At 39.2% G+C, this 20,488-nt stretch overlaps 1 protein-coding gene across 1 annotated transcript; it reads right to left on the bottom strand.

Moving 5' to 3' along the window:
- Positions 1-13,317: 13,317 nt before the first annotated feature.
- On the bottom strand, positions 13,318-19,914 carry LOC139978820 (uncharacterized). Its single transcript, XM_071989335.1, has 2 exons — positions 19,507-19,914; positions 13,318-15,331 (listed from the first exon to the last, which is right to left on the bottom strand). Exons 1-2 carry the CDS (start codon positions 19,808-19,810, stop codon positions 14,493-14,495), a joined length of 1,143 nt encoding a protein of 380 aa, XP_071845436.1. The 5' UTR covers positions 19,811-19,914; the 3' UTR covers positions 13,318-14,492.
- Positions 19,915-20,488: the final 574 nt, after the last annotated feature.

The following is a 20,488-nucleotide window of genomic DNA, read 5'->3' as shown; positions in this document are numbered from 1 at the left end:
TCTTTAGATGAGTTTAATGTTAATCTGGAAAATATTTTCAATATCATTTCGAATAAAAACTGTAAAACCTACATAATGGGAGATTATAATATTGATTTAACGAATGCAATCAAATCAACTACGTTTTTAAATATTCTCTATTCGAACGGATTCATCCCTACAATAACTGTCCCAACTCGTATTAGTAGCATTACTACAAGCCTGATAGATAACATCATTACAAACGATGATTCTACGATTACTTCAGGGGTTCTCATCACTGATATAAGTGACCATTTTCCGATATTTCTAAAAGTGGTAGGGAAGAAAATCATATCTAACAACACCATCTATAGACGTAATTACAATACTAACAACGTAAAGCGGTTTACTTCTGAAATAAGGGACACATATTGGGATAATGTTTTAAACGAAAATGATGTCAATTCTGCTTATAATACCTTTTTTAATTATCTCAGTTCAACTTATAATAATTGTTTTCCTATCCGCCAAATCAATTATAAACAGCGTTTTAGAAAGAAACACCCATGGATTACGAATGGTATTTTGACTTCCATTAAAAGGAAGCACAAACTTTACAGACGTCAGTTAAAGTCTCCTACAGTTATGTACAAGTCTATGTATACAACGTATCGTAATAAGCTTAATCAAGTAATCAGACTTTCGAAAAAGCTCTATTTTGACAATAAATTTAATGAGAGCAGAAATAACACAAATCATACATGGCGTACTATTAATGAAATGTTGCACAATAACCGTAAAGAATCATCATATCCTGCTGTTTTCAAAGATGGTGACCAAGAAACCAGTGATGAAAATATCATTGCGAATAACTTCAACAATTTCTATGTAAATCTTGGACCATCGCTTGCTAGTAAAATAAAAAACAAAGGTAAATCACATGAAACCATCTGTGATAACAATAGTCATTCAATATTCACATTCCCAGTCACTGAAGAAGAACTAATTAAAATCGCAACTTCCAACTTGAAACCCAATAAAGCAGCAGGATATGATGATTTCAAACCTGGTATTATAAAATATGTTATTCCTTTCATTGCTAAGCCTTTGACCCATATATGTAATTTATCATTTAACACTGGCGTATTCCCAGATAAACTTAAAACGGCAAAGGTTATACCAATCTATAAAAAGGGAGATTCAAATGTATATGAGAATTATCGACCGATTTCATTGCTTTCCTGTTTTTCTAAAATCATAGAACGACTTATGTTCAATCGCATTTTTAATTTTCTTAACCAATATAATATTCTATGTAAAGAACAGTACGGCTTTCGACCCGAACATTCTACTGAACTGGCTTTGGCAGATGCACTTAACAGTTTACATACTAGTCTGAATAATGGCAAAAATTGCATTGGTGTATTCCTAGACCTTTCGAAGGCGTTTGACATGATCGATCATACCATCCTTATCAATAAATTATTTTCATACGGCATTAGAGGAACTACTCTCAACTGGCTTGAAAGCTATATTTCGAACAGATATCAGTATACCTTGTATAAAAACTCTAGATCCGATCTTGCTAAAATTCGTTGCGGCGTTCCACAGGGTTCAGTCTTAGGTCCTTTGTTATTTATTCTATATATTAACGATATTTGTCATGTCTCCAAACTAGCCAAAATCATTCTCTTTGCTGATGACACCAGTATTTTCTTCGAGAGCGACGACATAATCACATTATCTTCCAACGTGTCAAATGAATTAAATAAATTCTGTAATTGGTTTTCAGCCAACAAATTATCACTAAATGTACAAAAAAGTAATTACATTGTCTTTAATACTCGTAATACACTTATTTGGAATAAAGATATATGTATGGATGGTAAAATAATTAAGCAAGTTTATACTACTAAGTTTTTAGGTGTAAATATTGATTGTAAACTTAGCTGGCGCAACCATATTTCAACTATTTGCAGTATAATTGCACGGAATGTTGGCATATTATCTAAGTTGAAATATTATCTATCGGAAAACATACTCAGAACACTATACCAGACCCTGGTTGTCCCGCATCTCACTTATTGTTCCATTATTTGGTCTGGTACATACAACACCAACCTTAACAATCTTATAATACTCCAAAAGGCAGCCATTCGCCACATAACACACTCAGCCCGACGTGAGCACACCAGTCCCCTATTTAAGAAACTCAATTTACTAAAATTGCACGATCTCATTAAAGTTAAGCTTGCATTATTTGCCTACAAGACCTGGAATGGATTACTACCAGCTGCCTTTGACAATTTTTTAACCAGTAACAGAGATGTACATAATCATAACACGAGGCATGCTAATCATGCCCACTATAATCTCTACAATACCACCATTGGAACTTTAAGCCTACAAAACCGTGCAGCAAAAACATGGAATCTTCTAATGAACGATTTAAAGAGTAAAAAGTCAGTCACATCCTTTAAGAAGTGGTTTTGTAAGGAAATAATAGCTAGTTACTGACTAAAACTAAATTATACCTGTATGTAATTACTATATATATATATATATATTGAACATTTAATTTGTACTTATATCTATGTATGTATTCATACACATATATATATTTTGTTTTTTCTTTTCTTTTCTTTTCTTTCTTCAGGGAGTCTTCCACATTGTTAAGCTTTTAAGCTTTATGGAAGACTTCCTCCACTTTGCACTTTTGTGGCAAACAAATAAATAAATATAAATATAGTGACATATGTGAAGTCATGACGACATTTTTTTTATCTAAAGTATTTCTCCTCTTTTTAACTTTGTCACCTGGTTATTTTCTTCAAGTAATAAAATACATTGTATGCATTGCATTACTAAGGACCGTTGTCTTCAAGAATTGATAACTTTGAAATACCATTTTTTGGTAAGAATATTATCTACCACTGTGATAAACCATCCAGTTTTATTCCTTTTAATCACGAAATCCCTTTAAGGGGTGAACTGATGTCACTACTTCTGCAGTAGCCAGTGACAGGACAAAATCCCCCCGGACAAAATCCCCCCGGACAAAACCCCCCGGACAAAACCCCACGGAAAAAATCCCCCTAGGACACAACCCCCCCCCCCCCGAGCCAAAATCCACCCGAGCCAATTCCCCCCTGGAAAAAAATCCCCCTGGACAAAATCCCCCCAAGCCAAAATCCCCTCAGGACAAAATCCCCCCAAGCTATAAAAAATACCATCAATTCTTTACAAAAATGCGTCATCCCGGTCCCCCCGGTCCCCCGGTCCCCCTGTCCCCCGGTCCCCCGGTTCCCCGGTCCCCGGTATCGTCATCCGGTACCGTCATCCCGGTCCCCCCATTCCCCCGGTCCCCCAGTCCCCTCGGTCCCCCAGTCCCCCAAGTTCCCCCGGTCCCGAGGTCCTTCCGGACCTGTCCCCCCGGTGCCCCCGGTTCCCCCGGTCCCGTCATCCGGTACCGTCATCCCGGTCCCCCCATTCCCCCGGTCCCCCAGTCCCCTCGGCCCCCCAGTCCCCCAGTCCCCCAGTCCCCCCCAGTCCCCCAAGTTCCCAAGGTCCCCCGAGTCCCTCCGGACCTGTCCCCGGTACCGTCATCCCGGTACCGTAATCCCGGTACCGTCATCCCGGTCCCATTTTCCCGATACTGTTATCCCGGTCCCGTCATCCTGGTCCCATCAGTACAGTGACCAGTATGATGACCGGTACTCTGACCAGTCACATGATCAGTACCTTGACCGGTACCCTCACAGGTACCCTAACAGGAGCCCTCACAGTTACGCTCGCCAGTACCCTCACTGGTACCCTGACCAGTCCCCTGACCGGTACCCTAACCAGTGCAATGACCCATGCCTTGACTGTCACACCTGGGCCATCCCTGGTTGTTGCAGGCAGGCTTTGTATGGGTCAGGGGGATATTGTCTGGGGGGATCTTGTCCGGGGGGGATTTTGGTTTGAGGGGGTTTTGGCCAGGGGGATTTTGGCTGGTGGGATTTTGTCCAGGTGGGATTTTGGCTGGGGGGATCTTGTCCGGTGGGATTTTGTCCTAGAACCATTATTTATATATTATTATGTGAAGCATTACTGCATAATGACGTTGGGTGACCCTAGTGAAGTATCAGGGCATACATCCATGACCCTAGCCTATACAGCTATATGAGCCTAGATATGTTGCCAATTAAACATAACCAAGGCGATGCTCTGACTAACTGACTAACCTTTTTAACTTTGGTAACCACACCCCTCGAAAGTTTCGCCTATTTCGAGGTTCATTTTCCGGCCGTGACGGCTAAAAATTACCAAGACCTCGACCGACCGCGGTGTTTCCGTCATAATTTGGTTGGGTGAAAGTTGTCCAAGAACATCATATCTCAGTGTAGGCCTAGTGACCGCGGACCCGGCAAGATGTTCGCACACTTTTTAGATGTTTTACCTTTTGACTAACATTCGGGAAGTGCACAAAACGGCAATTTTCAGAATTCTGACGTTTTGTCGGGTTGTAAAAAGTGTGTCAAACGGTAACTTTTATTTTATTTACGTATTGTTGAGTTTTAATTACTGTGAAACAAAATAAGTTTCAGAATGTTGACGTTTTGACAAGTTTTGCAAGTTTGCAAGTCAACAATACAATGTCCCCTCTACGCTTACGTACAAATCAGCTAGTGTTTAGTTTTAATTTACACAGGCTACTATTTATATTTCACAAATTCCCTCCCTTTTCCTTTTTTCCTTTTGGCAGCAGGTATGAAAGAAGCAGGTTATTAATCCTCCTCCAAGATGATGAAAATGAAAATTGGGGTTAGCGAGCTAAACAGTTTGAGGGGTCTCGGTAAGCAAGTTTCTATAGGTAGCATTTCTGATCTTAGTATACTCAGTTTTAGAATCACGCCCTCGTTTACTTGGCTCTCCGTCCTGACACTTACAGTAGGAAATATGATGTTAAAAATATCGTTCTTTTTTTTAAATCTGATTAATAAACGTCGGGAGAATTTCAGATTGTTATCATCCTCAATGGCTGGTATGTAATTTGGAAGAAGAGACCTTGCAGGAAAGTAGTTTTAAAAACTGATGACAGTATTTTAGCGTGCTAAATTTCGGGTCAATACAGATTACCTTTTAACAGTGGCATATCACAATCACAAGGGTTTACATCCGTCCAAAGGATTAACCATGATTGCGAAATACACAGGCCCGTAGCGAGTCCGCAGCAGATGGACCGCAATCCCCACCGCCCCTCCCCCTCCCCCCGTTCAGATTACTGTACCTCAGCATCTGTATACCACCGTAGTATATATATACAAAAACTCACAGGTTTACGAGTACTGTGCACAAGTTTTTTCTTACACCCCTCCCCCCCCCCCCCTACACCAACTCAGTCTTCCTAGCTACGAGCCTGAAAAGGAAACTGTATTGTTCATGCATGTTTGCAATTATTTCCTTCGCTGTTCTATATTTGGATGTGGGAAAGTTGAAGTTATTTTAATGATGCATGGGGCAAGAGATCACGCGGATTATAGGTGATTTTACGGCATCTTAGAAATGTGTAGATAAAAATAGGAGATTACGCGGCAAAAGGGCAGACATTGGCTGAGAAAAGCACTTTAGAGTGCTTTTCATCTCCCCGCTCAAAATGTAAGTGTGCATGGTATGGAAATTTACAAGTATACAATGATGGTCCAACCAAATCTGCTATCATAGAGTGGGGGGAATAGTATAGGTTATGCTAGATTAGTTCTTCCAGATGCTCTGGCAGGAGCGCAATCACGTGTACTTCTTCTAGGTGGCTCAGCCCCCAGCATAAAAGGAAGGGAGCTGACCCCCCACCCCCCCCCCCTCAAATGCCCGCAGAAAATAAAATAATTTCTAATCTTCATATAACATATGTACAGAACATCTTGAAAAAGTTAAGACAAAACTCTTCAAAAAACATGTCAAAATATGCGAAATATTTCGCAATTTTGCATTTAAGCAGCCCTTCGCATTACAAAATTTCTGAAAGGAAATTTCCCTAGGAAGACATAATATCTTATTCCCCCTCCCCTATAACTAAAATGGTCGTTTCGCTTTAGTTTGTGCCCTGGCGACTCGGTAAGTAATGAATTCAATGCGTAACAGTCTCAATGTGAAGGACTGAATGAAGTTGAAAAGGACCAACTTGACCAGATGGGGGAATTCCACGAGACCGAAGCCCCGCGAGACCGAAGGTCCGCGAGACCGAAGGCCCGCGAGGCCGAATTTCCGAGAATCGTTGGTCCGCGAGACCGATGGTCTATGGAGCCTGCCCCCTAAATTTTTCACTGGTGGACGTCCCCGCCCCCCCCCCCTAAAATCTGAAGAGGTAAAGAAAAAACGGGCGATTTAAACCAAATTAAAACACTTTTTTTAACTACATTTTTAATTACATTACAAAAATATTATTTAAAATTCGAGCAGTCTAAAGAATTTTGACTCCTTACAGAACCGAAAACCGCAACGTGTTCCCTTGATATAGCGTATACTGTCATTATTATCCCATTTTACTATGAAATCAAGCTTAATTAGGGGTCGACTTTTAACCTCTAGCCCGTAACAGTTGACACAATTTCCTCATAATAAACCAAACGTCTAAATGACTTCCTAAAAGTTGTAGCACAAACACAGAGCAGGGGGTTTGACTTTTGAGAGCGGGGGCTTTCGCCCCTGCAACCCCCTCTGGTTACGCCACTGGTGGAGGCCTAGTATCAATGCAAGCCGCCCAAGCCCCCTTGCGCAAGTCACTGGTATCCACTATGAAAAGAAATGGCTGTAAATTCTTTTTAATTACGCGCTTTATCAAGGTAATATTACCGGTAGTAATATTTGCCTTACCACTATTATAGACCTAGTAATAGTTTAGGTCTCGCGGGGCCTAGTAATAGTTTCGGTCTCGCGGACCTTCGGTCTCGTGGCCTGTAACCGACCAGATTTGTGTGTGTGTGTCGAGATTCTATCTCGGTTTGGGTTTAATTTTAAAAAGACCATGGCAGGGATACATCTTAACAGAAGCTACGTGGCGCCTTCATATCCACCAACCCCCTCCCACCCCACCCCCCCCCCCCATGTCAACTACTTCTACGTGGTATGTACACTGTCTATAAGAACGGAAAATTTTTGTTTTCCATTATTTTCATAGATTTGTGAGGATAGGCCTGCAGTTTTTGTCAAACCTTCGTGTTTTGGTGTAAAAATATGGTTTGATGTAAGAAGAAACCCCTTTTCCGTGGCTACCAAGATATTGTGAATCACTAACAAACATGAGATGATGATAAGAAAATTAGGAATTCGGTGTTTTGTAATATTAATGTCTATGAAATGTTATGTTACTTCTTACAAATACTCGCGCAATGATGACAAACGTTGTCGTTCTTCTTGACATCACGTGGGAATTTTTATTGATTTATGAATTGCACTCCGACTGGGAGAGGTCTAATAACATAGACGTGATGTGTATTTACAGTGTTTTGATCTCGAAGGGAGATTATCCTGAGCATGTAGCCACGTTCAAGTAACATGGATCTTAAAGAAATATACCGCGGTTAAACAAAAACACGCATATATACATAGAGAGAGAAATTGCTTTGTCGTGATGAACTAAAGTGATGAAGATATCACTTCCTTGCAGGTTTCTATAGTAAATTGAATATTCATGTAATGTTAACCAACCCCCAATTGTCACAAAACTGGGCTTAATTGTATAAGGATATGTAAAGAGTGCATTTCTATGAAAGAAGAAACATCCTATACATTCTACGCAAAATGACTATAGTAAAGACCATGGACCTCATATGTATTTAATCTGGAAAATGACCAAGAGGTACTTTAATTTAAAGGTTAAAACTGTTTAAAATTGTTTACAACGTGAATTTAATTATTAACTTATATTTCTTCTTGAAGGTGTTATCAACTAACATTATAAAACCAAGGCGACAGGCTTTCCTCCCATTAGGCGATAAAGACTGAAACCAACTTATATTTTATGTAATGTAATGTACGCTTCAGTCACAGTCGAAGCAACATAATTGAACCGGAAGTGACGTAGTCGAGTGTCTGCCTTGATGTTTAAGCATTTGCTACAAATCAAATAATATAATAATTGTGGAAGATTTCTAGATAATTTCAAAGCAACATTTGCATGCATTTTAATTACTTACTGTAGTGAAAATATCTTTTCAAGTTTGTTATATTCCTCTTTAAAAATGAACTGCTATTTGTTATTCTATATTTTAAAACAAATAATTCATTGAAAGCTACGTGGTATTCTAATCTGTGTCATCGCGCATGACTTCAGTCTGTCCGACGTGTCAGTTGATACCTCAAGACACTCAAGATGCATTTTATCACAAGTGACAGATATTCCTATTAATATATTTACAAAACCGGAATAATCCAGATACGTGATGATAATGAGTCAGAGCGCAAACTCGGAAGCACATATGGTGACACATGCACATCTATACTCATCTTCTCGCACATGCGCTCTTTTACTTCAGTTTATTTGATAAAGTCCCCCCCCCCCCATTTCTTGCTTGTATTTGTTCATTTGAATGTTTTATTTTATTCCTTGTAAAGCGCTATATAATGTCACGGTTCTTGATTTTCTAACTCATTACGATTTCAATTATATATAAATATATAAATATATAAATATATATATATATATATATATATATATATATATATATATATATATATATATATTTATATATATATATATATATATATATTCATTTGCCTTTGTCGTTTACCTCCATTTCATTAACATAAAGTCTGTTCAAAGTATTTCTTTCGAGATCCGGCTTTAGGAATCACAAATGATTTCGAGTTGGTTAGCATCATGTTTGATCTCTAAAGTAAGGCAAAATATGTCACCAAAACAGAACTAGTATTGTTCGATACAGGTGACAAACGCCTACAGTGGAATTACGACCTTCCTTACCGGTTTCGAAACTCTGGGCATACAATCAGCGTCCATGGTCTAGTGGTTAGGGTGTCCGCATATCAAGCGGGAGGCAATTTGATAGAAGTGAGTGATATACGTAAGTGAGAGAAACAGGAACGATATAACTTCCCCACCCCCCCCCCCACACACACACACTCTTTTGTCATTTCAGGTAGTAAATAACAATATTTGTTTCTTTAACTGACCAGTCGTTCTGTTATAATTTACTGGGTGGGCAACATCGAATGTTCCATACAATTGTGCGTAACTTTATGGCAAGATGTATAGGGCTTATTCAAAGTAGTTATTTCATGTAGGCTAATCCAGGACATAACACATGGCTATATAGCTGTATGCCAATAGGTATAGTTAGTCAACTTCACATATTACAAGCATGTGTGGTAGGTTTCTAAATGACTCCGTTTTGGGTGGACATATTGGAAGAGACGGGTGGGGTTGGGGAATAACAAAACTATAATGGATTCCAGTGCGAATAATCAGTTCTGTTTTGGGTCGGAAGTTTTCGGATACTGAAGTGAATCTCCACAGTTGTAAAAAAAGTTAGATCCATTTGACCGATCGGTCAAGAAATGGGCGAGAGGTGGGAAACAGGAAAACAGAGGAGGTGGGAAAAAGGAGATATAAATCCTGGTGTTTTATAGTGACCTTATAGTAGAGACTAATATTCTTACAACCATTGTGAAATAACTAGTCAAAACGATCTTTCCCCTTATTTCCAGAAATTTTTTTCAACCCTACTGTATTGGTGGCAATTGTTTGAAGAGGGCGCTTTAAAAATGACGTCATCGAGCCAAATCGTAAGTTAAACAATTCCCCTCTCTGGATATGAGTTGTATGTACACTTGCAGGCGCGTATCCGGGGGGGGGCGTTGGGGGCGCGCTCCCCCCGGGTACGAAAAAGAGGAGGGAAAAAAGAGAAGAAAAAAGGGTAAAAAGAGGGGGGGAAAAGAAAAAAGAGGGAAAAAAGAGGAGGAGGAGGAGGAGGAGGAGGAGGAGAGGAAGGAAGGGAAAAGAAAAAGAAGAAGGAGTGAAAAAGGAGAGAGGGAGTAGAAGATAAACGCCAAGACACCGGGAAGAGGAAAAGGAACAGTGACACCCTATTATATACACATGGCCGGGTAGCCAGTGACGGATCGAGGATTTCGGAGGGGGCGTGCGCCTCACCCTACCTCTTACACCGACAACTCAAATTTTGACGTTTCCATTTTTCCTCTCTCACTAATGTATCTATATATATATATATATATATATATATATATATATATATACATACTATATATGGTCTATCATAACGCGTGTGTGTGTATATGGACGCCTTAAACAATTGTGCTATGAAACCAACTGTGGCTGGTCTCGAACTCGACCGAGTCGTCGGGGAACATGACGCATTTCGGGAATGGGGCGACCGCCGCCCCCCCCCCCCCCCCGAGAATATTTTTTTTTATGATATCGCTAGTAAATTCGAAATAGAAAATGCTGAGATGCAACTTACAAGGCATGGGAAGTGTCATTTCCAGCGATCTGGGAGGCATTTTCGACCAAAATTTTCTTGTACGCTTCGCGCTAACTCGTGGTGGCGCTACGCTTAGATAGTTTGCCTACAGGCTTCGCCCCTCCCTTGGCAAATTATTCGCTACGCGCCTGTTCGAATTTGTAAAGCAAACAGCAGATATCACATCATATCAGTGAGCATGAAAATGGCGTGCAGGATGAACAGCCTCAAAACTGTCGATGTGTGTAGTCAAAGGCGAAGGAGCCCAATTTGATTTGGGGAGCTGTAACGACTTGCCCGAAAAATATAACCAACATTTTCGCGCGCGGAGCGCGCGTTCAACATGTTATTGTCAAAATCATATAAGCAAGCATCGGTTATTACATCGCATGCCATCATGTACCGTACGGTCACTGAAAGTTGCGCAGTATACCGCGGGATGCTCATATAAACAACGAATTGTCCTATGTAGGTGGAGAAAAAGCATGGAGGTCCAATTATGTCAAAACTCTCTTTTACATTCGTAATGGCGAATTAGTCGGCCAAGCTTAGAACTTTATTTTAATTTCCAAGGAGATAATTTTTAAATTATTCATTTCCTTTAGCTACATCATTGCAATGTATTTTTCTTTCAGTATAGGTGCCCGAAAAATTCTCGTTAGCCCCCCCCCCCCCCCGCCTCCTTGACCTATGTGTGTAGTGTTCGGTTTCGGAAATATCTGGTATTTTTTTCATTTCCTTCAACGAAGTTTCTTAATAGCCGTTATAGGAGCTTTCAATATTTGTACACCAATAAATTAACTGTGTCGGAATTTTCGAAAATTTCCTGACCAACATTCTTCATCATACTTCCCTCTACTCGTGCAATTTTCACCAGTCTGTTAGTGGTTCAAGGAGGTTTTTCTATATTGGTTGTCCATAGATGACATTTTTTTGCAACATTGTGGGTATGTTTTGAAGTGAATTTAATCACGAGAAATGTGAATTTTGAAATTTTGAACAAAAAATGGGCTTAAACCTTCAAAAGTGGGGCTGTCGGGTATTGTGGGCCGCGACGTAGAATTACGTACAAAAAGCAATGATCCACAGGAAATGCGATGAGGTCGAGCATGATTCAAAAAGGTTATGGATGGGGGAAAAAAAACTATTGGGAAATACTTGGTTCTCAGGCAAAAGTGTACATCTGGTTGGTCATTTTCAAGCCCGAGAAGTGTCATTTCCGGTGATCTGGGGGGTATCAAAACCAGAAATTTTCTTGTACGCTGCGCGCCAACCGATGGTGGCGCTCCGCTTAGATAGTAATTCGCGCCCCCGGGTTAGAAAATCCTGGATACGCCCCTGACTTGCTCTCGGAGATTGTTCGGAAGTTGGTGCAAAGTTCCGGAGCCCGTCAAGCATTTGATTGTTGTAAACAGGAGAGGGAAGGAGGAACAGGCAAGGAAAAACGATATTATGTTATTCCTGACGAGAAAAGATTTCCAGAGAAAAGAAACGTTCAGAAGGCACAAAGGCACCAGGCCTGTCCCTCCGTCGCAGAACTGTTACTAGTATTAGCAGTATATACTAGCATAATATGGTAACTGCCAATGTCGGCCACATATGCGATCTGTTTAGCAAGCTCTAGGTCTCGTTGCCTCAGTTCCTCCACTGTGTATTCACATGACAGTCAAGTCCAATTGCATCCAAGTTCTCTTTTTCAAAAATTCCCGAGCTCGGAACGGGTTTTGGAAGAAAAATTTGACTACATATTGCTTTAGTTATCGTGAACAGCACATAGGAAATGTATGTTTTTGAAATGCGACATATGTGGCTCGCTTACGTCACGAAACAAGCGGGAACTATCGGAATTTAAACAAAATGGCGAAAACCATGTGTGACAATTAAATCGATTTTTAAGGTTGGAAGAAATGTTTTCAAGCATTCGTTTTGCTTCTGTCGATACGAGCGTACTGCAAAACGGTATTCTCCTAGCAGAAAAGTCTAGGTAGGGTATATTTCTCCTCTAAGTCAAGGAGTGTTAACACAAGGAGTGTAAGCTCAGTGGTTAACGCCAGTGCCTTTCAATCATAAGGTCCCGAGTTTGAGTCACTCCAAGATTAATGCATGTCGTCCAGTACAGAGTTGTTGACAATTGAGAATTCATAATCATGGACGTTAAGTATGAATCTTAGAGACTGACTTCGGTCAGCTTGCGGCTTTGATAGGCCAATGATGGCTTCTTCGCGAGTTCCTGCATAAGTTCAGCTGGTTACTCAGGCAGGATAGATCTGTGTACATATGATATAAGTTGATATGTAAACACTATAACATTATCACGTGGTATATACTCGAGATATACCTCCTTCGAGTTCCGTTAGTACGAACTCGCAGGATGGGCGAGAACCTCTAAGAAACGTATGACGAAACACGGGGCTATGTAAAGAAACGGTGCGCCAGCTATTGGGATAGTCCTAGACTCGAAAAAAAGAAAATTCGGTGGGTCGCGGGATCTTTCCAGACATCGGAAAAGGTTATCTACGGTTTACGGAGCGTGTCGTTGTCCATATAGTCCAAGCTATAGAACTGTCATGCATTGTAAACATCCATTCTGAGGAGGTGGGGATCTGGTGAGATCGTGTCTCTGTCAGGCCCATGAAACCTTTTGGGTCGTGAGCTTAAACGTTTGCGGACCGCCGATATAAGATATAATTTAAGTACATTTGGGATATCTACACATCCCTGATTATGTAGACTAACGTAATATATTATTCACCTTAAGAATGAACGTTTTAATTATAGCTAAAAGTGCATCATCTCATTCGTTTCGTCGCCAGCATGCCGTCATCCTTTCATAAATTAGTATTATTTGTAAATAGTAACGATAAAACTGACAAAAGTGTAGATTTTTTGCTTTATTAGTTGATATCAGAAATAGTTATTAGTCATGCTATATAGAACGTAATACATTGTTATGTTGCAGAATCGAAAAGCTTAAGGGATGACTTTTGGCAATAGTCCAAGAAATAAAAAGTGCTAATACTCTAGAGATGTTTTTCCTTTTTGCGAGATGTTCAGCTTTAAACAATCCACTCCTGGTAAGTTGAACTGATGATGACGTGGCTCCTCAGTGCAGGCCTAAATGTTATGCCAATCCATATTATTTATTAATTTCAATAACACAACATCTTTCTTTAACTTCATATGAACAACAGGGCACACTTGGATGGCATTCAAGACCAAAGGGCATTGAGACCATTCGTAATGCATTGTAAACATGTTATTTGAGGCAATAATAGTCCTACGTTTTCCCGGCTTTGAGTTTTGTGTTGCATTTGAGGAAATGACCGTATGATCTGTGTCTTAGACTAAGTAGTACAGCCTCTTCAATTAATGAGCCTTGGATGTTTAAACGGTCAATTATCAAGCACTGCAATTAATGTACAAACTCATCCTAGACCGATAGCAATGTTTTTAAGGATAAGCTAAAACATATCAAAAGTTCTTGCCTATAGTCTTCATTTTAAATAGTAAGGTAAATACCGTGTTAAATACCGTCATAGATCATATATATACATGATTTGTTTTCTGGACTTGTCTGTATCACAAAAGAAACCGGAAGTTACGTCACCCTTCGTAAAACGCTGAGGTAAACCATAGCCTTAGACATATATACAGGCATACACATATAAACATAGATATAGACAGAGGTAGACATATACGTAGACATACTAACCACCATAAACATAGGCGTTTAAACAGATGTATATACTAGACATAGATATATAGCCATAGACGAACACAAACACAGACATATGGTCTATTTACAAATACACGTATGGTATTGATATAGATGAACATATAGGCACTGTTTGAATCTAAAGCCAATCTGGCTGATAATGTTTTACACACCTGCCTGATTAGACGAAACATGATCTGGGTATAAAATCCCTTTTTGTTATTGTATAACAGCCTGATCAACATGTAACACGTATGTTAGTTATTAACTACATACAGGTATAAACTAAGGAGTGCTGAACACGAGTTGAATTTTCAGTCAAATTAACGATACAATCTTCAAGCACATCTGCACGATGTCGCTTCAATGTCATCCCATTCTACAAACTCGAATTTCCCTTCATTTTCAGACAACACTACAACTTTTCTAAACTTGTCAGGTACGCAAGCCGACCACGTGAGTCTAGGCGGGTTTAAAGGTCTCCTGTTCCCTCGTGTATTACGCATATTTCGCGAGATATACATACTTTTTACAATTGAGTGTGTGCTTGAATTGATATCATTGTTCATAAGCAAGCGACATTTTCCGCGGCAAAAATTGACTTGAAAAGAAGTCGGTCGATAAACAAAATCTCCCCAACCGATGTCATCGACATGCATCTCCCATGGTCGCAGTGTACAAGGAATGGGTCGTCTGGTAGCCGGTCTCCCCCTCGGAGATCTGGTAGTGCGTTCTCTCAGGTCAGACATCGATCTCAACAGAGAGGTAGCATTTTTCCAAAATGGCTGCTTTTCATCATCATAGAAGAGCAGGACGGGGCTGTCTTCTTGTCCCGGCTGTAGTTGATATGCTACGTCTGGTATCCAAGTAGGGTCACGTTTCCTACACCCACCGTGGATGATAATTGTGAGATTAAGCGGCACGTCATCCGTAGACCAGTTGCGCGAGAGCCTGGTTATATCAAACATACTGTAGTTGCTAGAAATCAGTTTGGAACGGAGACAAACTGATGCATTTGAATAAACCGATTGTTTATTAGTCAATGTAGAAATTCTGAGATGGTTACAAATTCCGATAAATTCTCCTGGGCGTTTGGCTAAGATCAATCTCACCGATCTGACTCTGTGCACGCGTGGTGTCTTGAACGCAAGCACAACTTTCTCTTTTATTTTCCTTCCTGCGAATATCAAATGAAAGAATTATTTTATAGCTGCTGCGGGCATTGCAGTTAATATTTTACTTTAATTTACTTCATAATTATACAAAATTAAGGTTTAACACATGCATAGGAAAAAATTGAAAAAGACTTTCAATTCAGCAACCATATTTAATATACATAGTGATCCATTAGGTCTCCAGTATAGGAACCATATTTATCGGTTCATGCAGGCTTTTTCTAAAGCAGCCTTTTTGGAGTTGATTTTGATAAATTTGTCGATTCTAAAAAATGGATAAAATGTTGCTCGTTGGTTTGACTAACCAGTTTCATTTTAAACTTTGAATAAATTCAATAATAATTTGAAAATTTGCAATATGCTCTTTACATAATATAGTATTAATACTATAGTATTAAATGGATGATATGAAAAGTGTCTGCATGCATGGGCGACGAAATACTGAGGAATCGAATGTTCACGGTTGACGGTAATCGATAATTGGACCAAGCAAATAGTATGGAAATTGTCTGTCAATTTTTTGCTGGAACTTTGCACCAACAGATGTATCAAAATCCTAACATTGTAGCCTACGTATACACAGTGTATATTAGAAAAGTATTATAATCAGATTCGGATACCCTAGAATATGAATAATAGAGGAGCGTATAAAATTCCGTTTTTATTGTTTTCTCAAATAACAATGGAATTAATCCAACTAAGACTGTTTCTACGAAACGAACGTTATACGTTAATAAGCAAGTAATTAACATTTCTTTCCTGTTCTAAAAATGATTCATATCAACATGAGAAAAATACTAGCAAACAGGAAAGCAGATCGAAAATAAATATATATATATATATATATATATATATATATATATATATATATATATATATATATATATATATAACGTTATACGTTAATAAGCAAGTAGTTAACATTTCTTTCCTGAAAATCGAATATATATATATATATATATATATATATATATATATATATATATATATATATATATATAAGTATTTTTAAAAAGTTTTATCACTGTTCTTGATTTTCCAACTCATTACGATTTTCAATTATATATGTTCATTTGCCTTTGTCGTTTACCTCCATTTTCATTAACATAAAGTCAGTTCAAAGTATCTCTTTCGAGATCCGGCTTTAGGAATCACAAATGATTTCGAATTGGTTAGCATGATATCATGTTTGATCTCTAGAGTAAGGCAAAATTTATCACCAAAACAGAACTAGTATTGTTCGCAGGCGCGTATCCAGGATTTTCTAACCCGGGGGGCGCGAATTACTATCTAAGCGGAGCGCCACCATCGGTTGGCGCGCAGCGTACAAGAAAATTTCTGGTTTTGATACCCCCCAGATCACCGGAAATAGCACTTCTCGGGCTTGAAAATGACCAACCAGATGTATACACTTTTGCCTGAGAACCAAGTATTTCCCAAAAGTTTTTTCCATCCATAACCTTTTTGAAGATTGTCACACATCATGTTCGACCTCATTGCATGTCCTATGGATCATTGCTTTTGTAGGTGATTCTACGTCACGGCCCACAATATCCGAAAGCCCCACTTTTCAAGGTTTAAAGCCCATTATTTGTTGAGAATTTGAAAATTCCTATTTCTCGTGAATGAAATCACTTCAAAACATACCCATAATGTTGCACAAAATTCAATCTATGGACAAGCAATATAGAAAAACCTCCTTGAACCCCTAACAGACAGGTCAAAGTTGCACGAGTAGAGGAAAGTATGATGAAGAATGTTGGTGAGGAAATTTTCTAAAATTCCGACACAGTTAATTTATTGGTGTAGAAATATTGCAACCTCTTATAATGGCTATTATAAAACTTGATTGAAGGAAATGAAAAATAGCAGATATTTCCGATATCAGGTATATCGAAACCGAACACTACACACATAGGCGTAGGTCCCGTAGGAGGCGGTGGCTGCAGCCCCCCTCCCCCCCCCCCCCCCGCAACCAAATTTTTCCCCATCTTTTTCGGGCACCTACTGAAAGAAAAATAAATAGCAATGAATAGCTTAAAAATTATCTCCTTGGTAATTAAAATAAAGTTGTAAGCTTGGCCGACATTACTACTGTAAAAGAGAGTTTTGACATAAATGGATCTGTATGATTTTTCTCCATCTACATAAGACATTTGGTTGTTTACATAGCATCCGGCGGTATACTGTGCAACTTTCACGGACCGTGCGGTACACGATGCCATGCACTGTAATGACCGATGCTTGCTTATATGATATTGGCATTGATATGTTGAACGCGCTTTGCGCGCGAAAAATTTTGGCTTTTTTTCGGGCAAGTCATTACAGCCCCCAAATCCAATTGGGCTCCTACGCCTTTTACTACACACATAGACAGTTTTTGAGGCTGTTCATCGTGGAACATGCATTTCAATGCTCACTGATATGATGTTATATCTGCTCTTTGCTTTACAAATTCGAACAGGCGTGTAGCGAGTAATTGCCAAGGGAGGGGCGAAGCCTGTAGGCAAACTATCTAAGCGAAGCGCCACCATGAGTTGGCGTGAAGCGTACAAGAAAAACTTTGGCCGAAAATGCCTCCCAGATCGCTGGAAATGACACTTCCCAGGCCTTGTAAGTTGCATCTAAGCATTGTCTATTTTGAAATTACTAGCGATGTCATAAAGAAAATTTGCTCGGGGGGGGGGGCGGTCGCCCCCTTCCCGAAATGCGTCATGTACCCCGACGACTCGGTCGAGTTCAAGACCAGCCACAGTTGGTTCCATATAGCACAATTGTACAATTGTTTAAGGCGTCCATACACACACACGCGTTATGATAGACCATATATAGTATTTATATAGATACATTAGTGAGAGAGGAAAAATGGAAACGTCAAAAATGGAGTTGTCGGTGTAAGGGGTAGGGTGAGGCGCACACCCCCTCCGTAATCCTTGATCTGTCACTGGCTACCCTGTGTATGTTATAGGGATCAGCGCTTTAACTATGGCTGTTCCTCTTTATCTTCCCGAGGTCTTGGCTATCTTCTACTCCCTCCTTTTTTCCTTTTTCTCTCTTTTTTCTTTTTCTTTTCCCTTCCTTCCTCTCCTCCTTTTCTTTTTTCCCCCTCCTTTTCCCTTTTTTCTTCTCTTTTTTTCTCTCCTCTTTTCCTTACCCGGGGGGAGCGCCCCCAACGCCCCCCCTGGATACGCACCTGGTTCGATACATGTGACAAGCGCCTACAGTGGAATTACGACCTTCCTTACCGGTTTCGAACCTCTGGACATACAATCAGCGTCCATAACCTATAGTGGTTAGGGTGTCCGCAAATAAAGCGGGAGGCCCGGGTTCGAATCCAGGTGGAGGCTGAAAGTTTGATCACTGTTCTTGATTTCTTGATTTTCTAACTCACCACAATTTCAATTTTATATATATATATATATATATATATATATATATCTGGAATGCTTCTTTAAGGCTAACTTGATGATGACGTCGGCTCCTCGGTGTAAGACTAAATGTTAAAGTTAATCCATTGTTTTACACATTCTAATAACTCAATCAAAACTTTGATTTCATATAAACAATAAGCGCGGCTTTGTACGACATTCAACACAATTTGTCCTTGATTATACAGTTCAGTCACTTTAATCGATGAACCTCAATGTCATAAAAGGCTATGTCTGAAAAAATGTAAAATGTTACAGAAATACAACTTCTGCTGATGGCAATGTTTCTTAATCTGTCTAAAACATATGAAATTTCAATTTTGTACTTGATGTCACACTTTAACACAATCGGCGGATTAAGTATCACCCGCCAACATATATTCTGTTTCTTATATGTCATGACGCTACAATGGGAACAAGCTGTTCCGACCCTATTCCCAATCATTCACTCCGTCAAGACTCCCCTTCCCCCTCCTCTTAGTTATTCTTTTTTCATAAAATAAAAGGTATTCAGCGACTATTTAATAAATGCGTTCGCTTCCCAACATTTCGACTTCAAGACACAACCACCTTTCCCCACACCCCCTCCCCAAAACACTAATTAAAGTTTAATTAAAGTTTAACACTTTTTGAATTTTCTTTCATTATGGGAACAACTTATCATGGTATAAAGTCCTAATGATAGGATTGCAATATCGACAGAAATTATCAAACTCAACCTAAAAATCTGTCTGTCTTTTAATGCTTACCATTTTGGAGAACTGCACTAACAATTCTTGCGGCACCTTCGAGCTTGGAACGCCCTTTCCTGTAAATATTGTCCTCATATAAATCCATAAAAAACTTTGGAGGCGTTTTAATGGCTGCAGGAAATAGTTGGCGAGACAGTATAAAACTGCCATTTTCACCTGTTGAACAACTGTTACCTGTCTCTCTGATGTTTACTGATGTCTCAGAAAACACATTCTTGGAAGTTTTCAAGTCGATCATACAATCGGACAAGGTAAAGTACGTTAAGGTACAAAATAATTGAAAATGTAAAAAATACATCATTTCTCCCACTTTCCTTCTGTGTATGTTGCTCTATTTCTCTCTCTTATGCTTCTGGAACGAGATTCTTATTGTCAGCAATCTTTGTCCAAATTGTTATTAATATCATTAAAAAAAACAATATGTATATACATATTTATTTCAGTTCGAGCAGGACACTATCCAAAAGGTAGCGTATGTATGTCAACACATAACTTGATCATTATCGCGCGGTGACGCCAAGCACCTGCCGTCTAATTTACTAAATGATGTTAAAAGTTATAAAAAAAGATGCTTGAATTTTGAGAGAAAAAAACTACGATCGTAACCTTATCAGTAATAGGCGCGTTCCTTTGGAGATAAAGTAGGTGGGCTATATGTCACCGCTTCCCATATTAATGTGTGATCCGCCGACTTATCGATTGGAACTTTGCTTCAATCATCAAGGGGAATTCCAAAAACACACAAAAAACATAAAAATATTAACTTATATAACAAGTATGATTGACGTTTCATCGGAGAGTGAATGAAAAGTATATCATTATTATCATATAAAATTGACCAGACATACAATACTATAACGATAAATAATAATCTGTCAAAAAACGTCAGTTCTGTGAACGGATACGTATGTTTATATAACTATACGAAAACAATTGTTTGACAGGCATGAACTTTGTAATCTTGCTGTGTTCGTGACGA

This window comes from Apostichopus japonicus, chromosome 13 (genome assembly GCF_037975245.1).
Source record: "Apostichopus japonicus isolate 1M-3 chromosome 13, ASM3797524v1, whole genome shotgun sequence".
Lineage (NCBI taxonomy): Eukaryota > Metazoa > Echinodermata > Holothuroidea > Aspidochirotida > Stichopodidae > Apostichopus > Apostichopus japonicus.
Note: the sequence above shows the minus strand (reverse complement) of the source record. Positions and strands in the feature narration are given on the sequence as shown.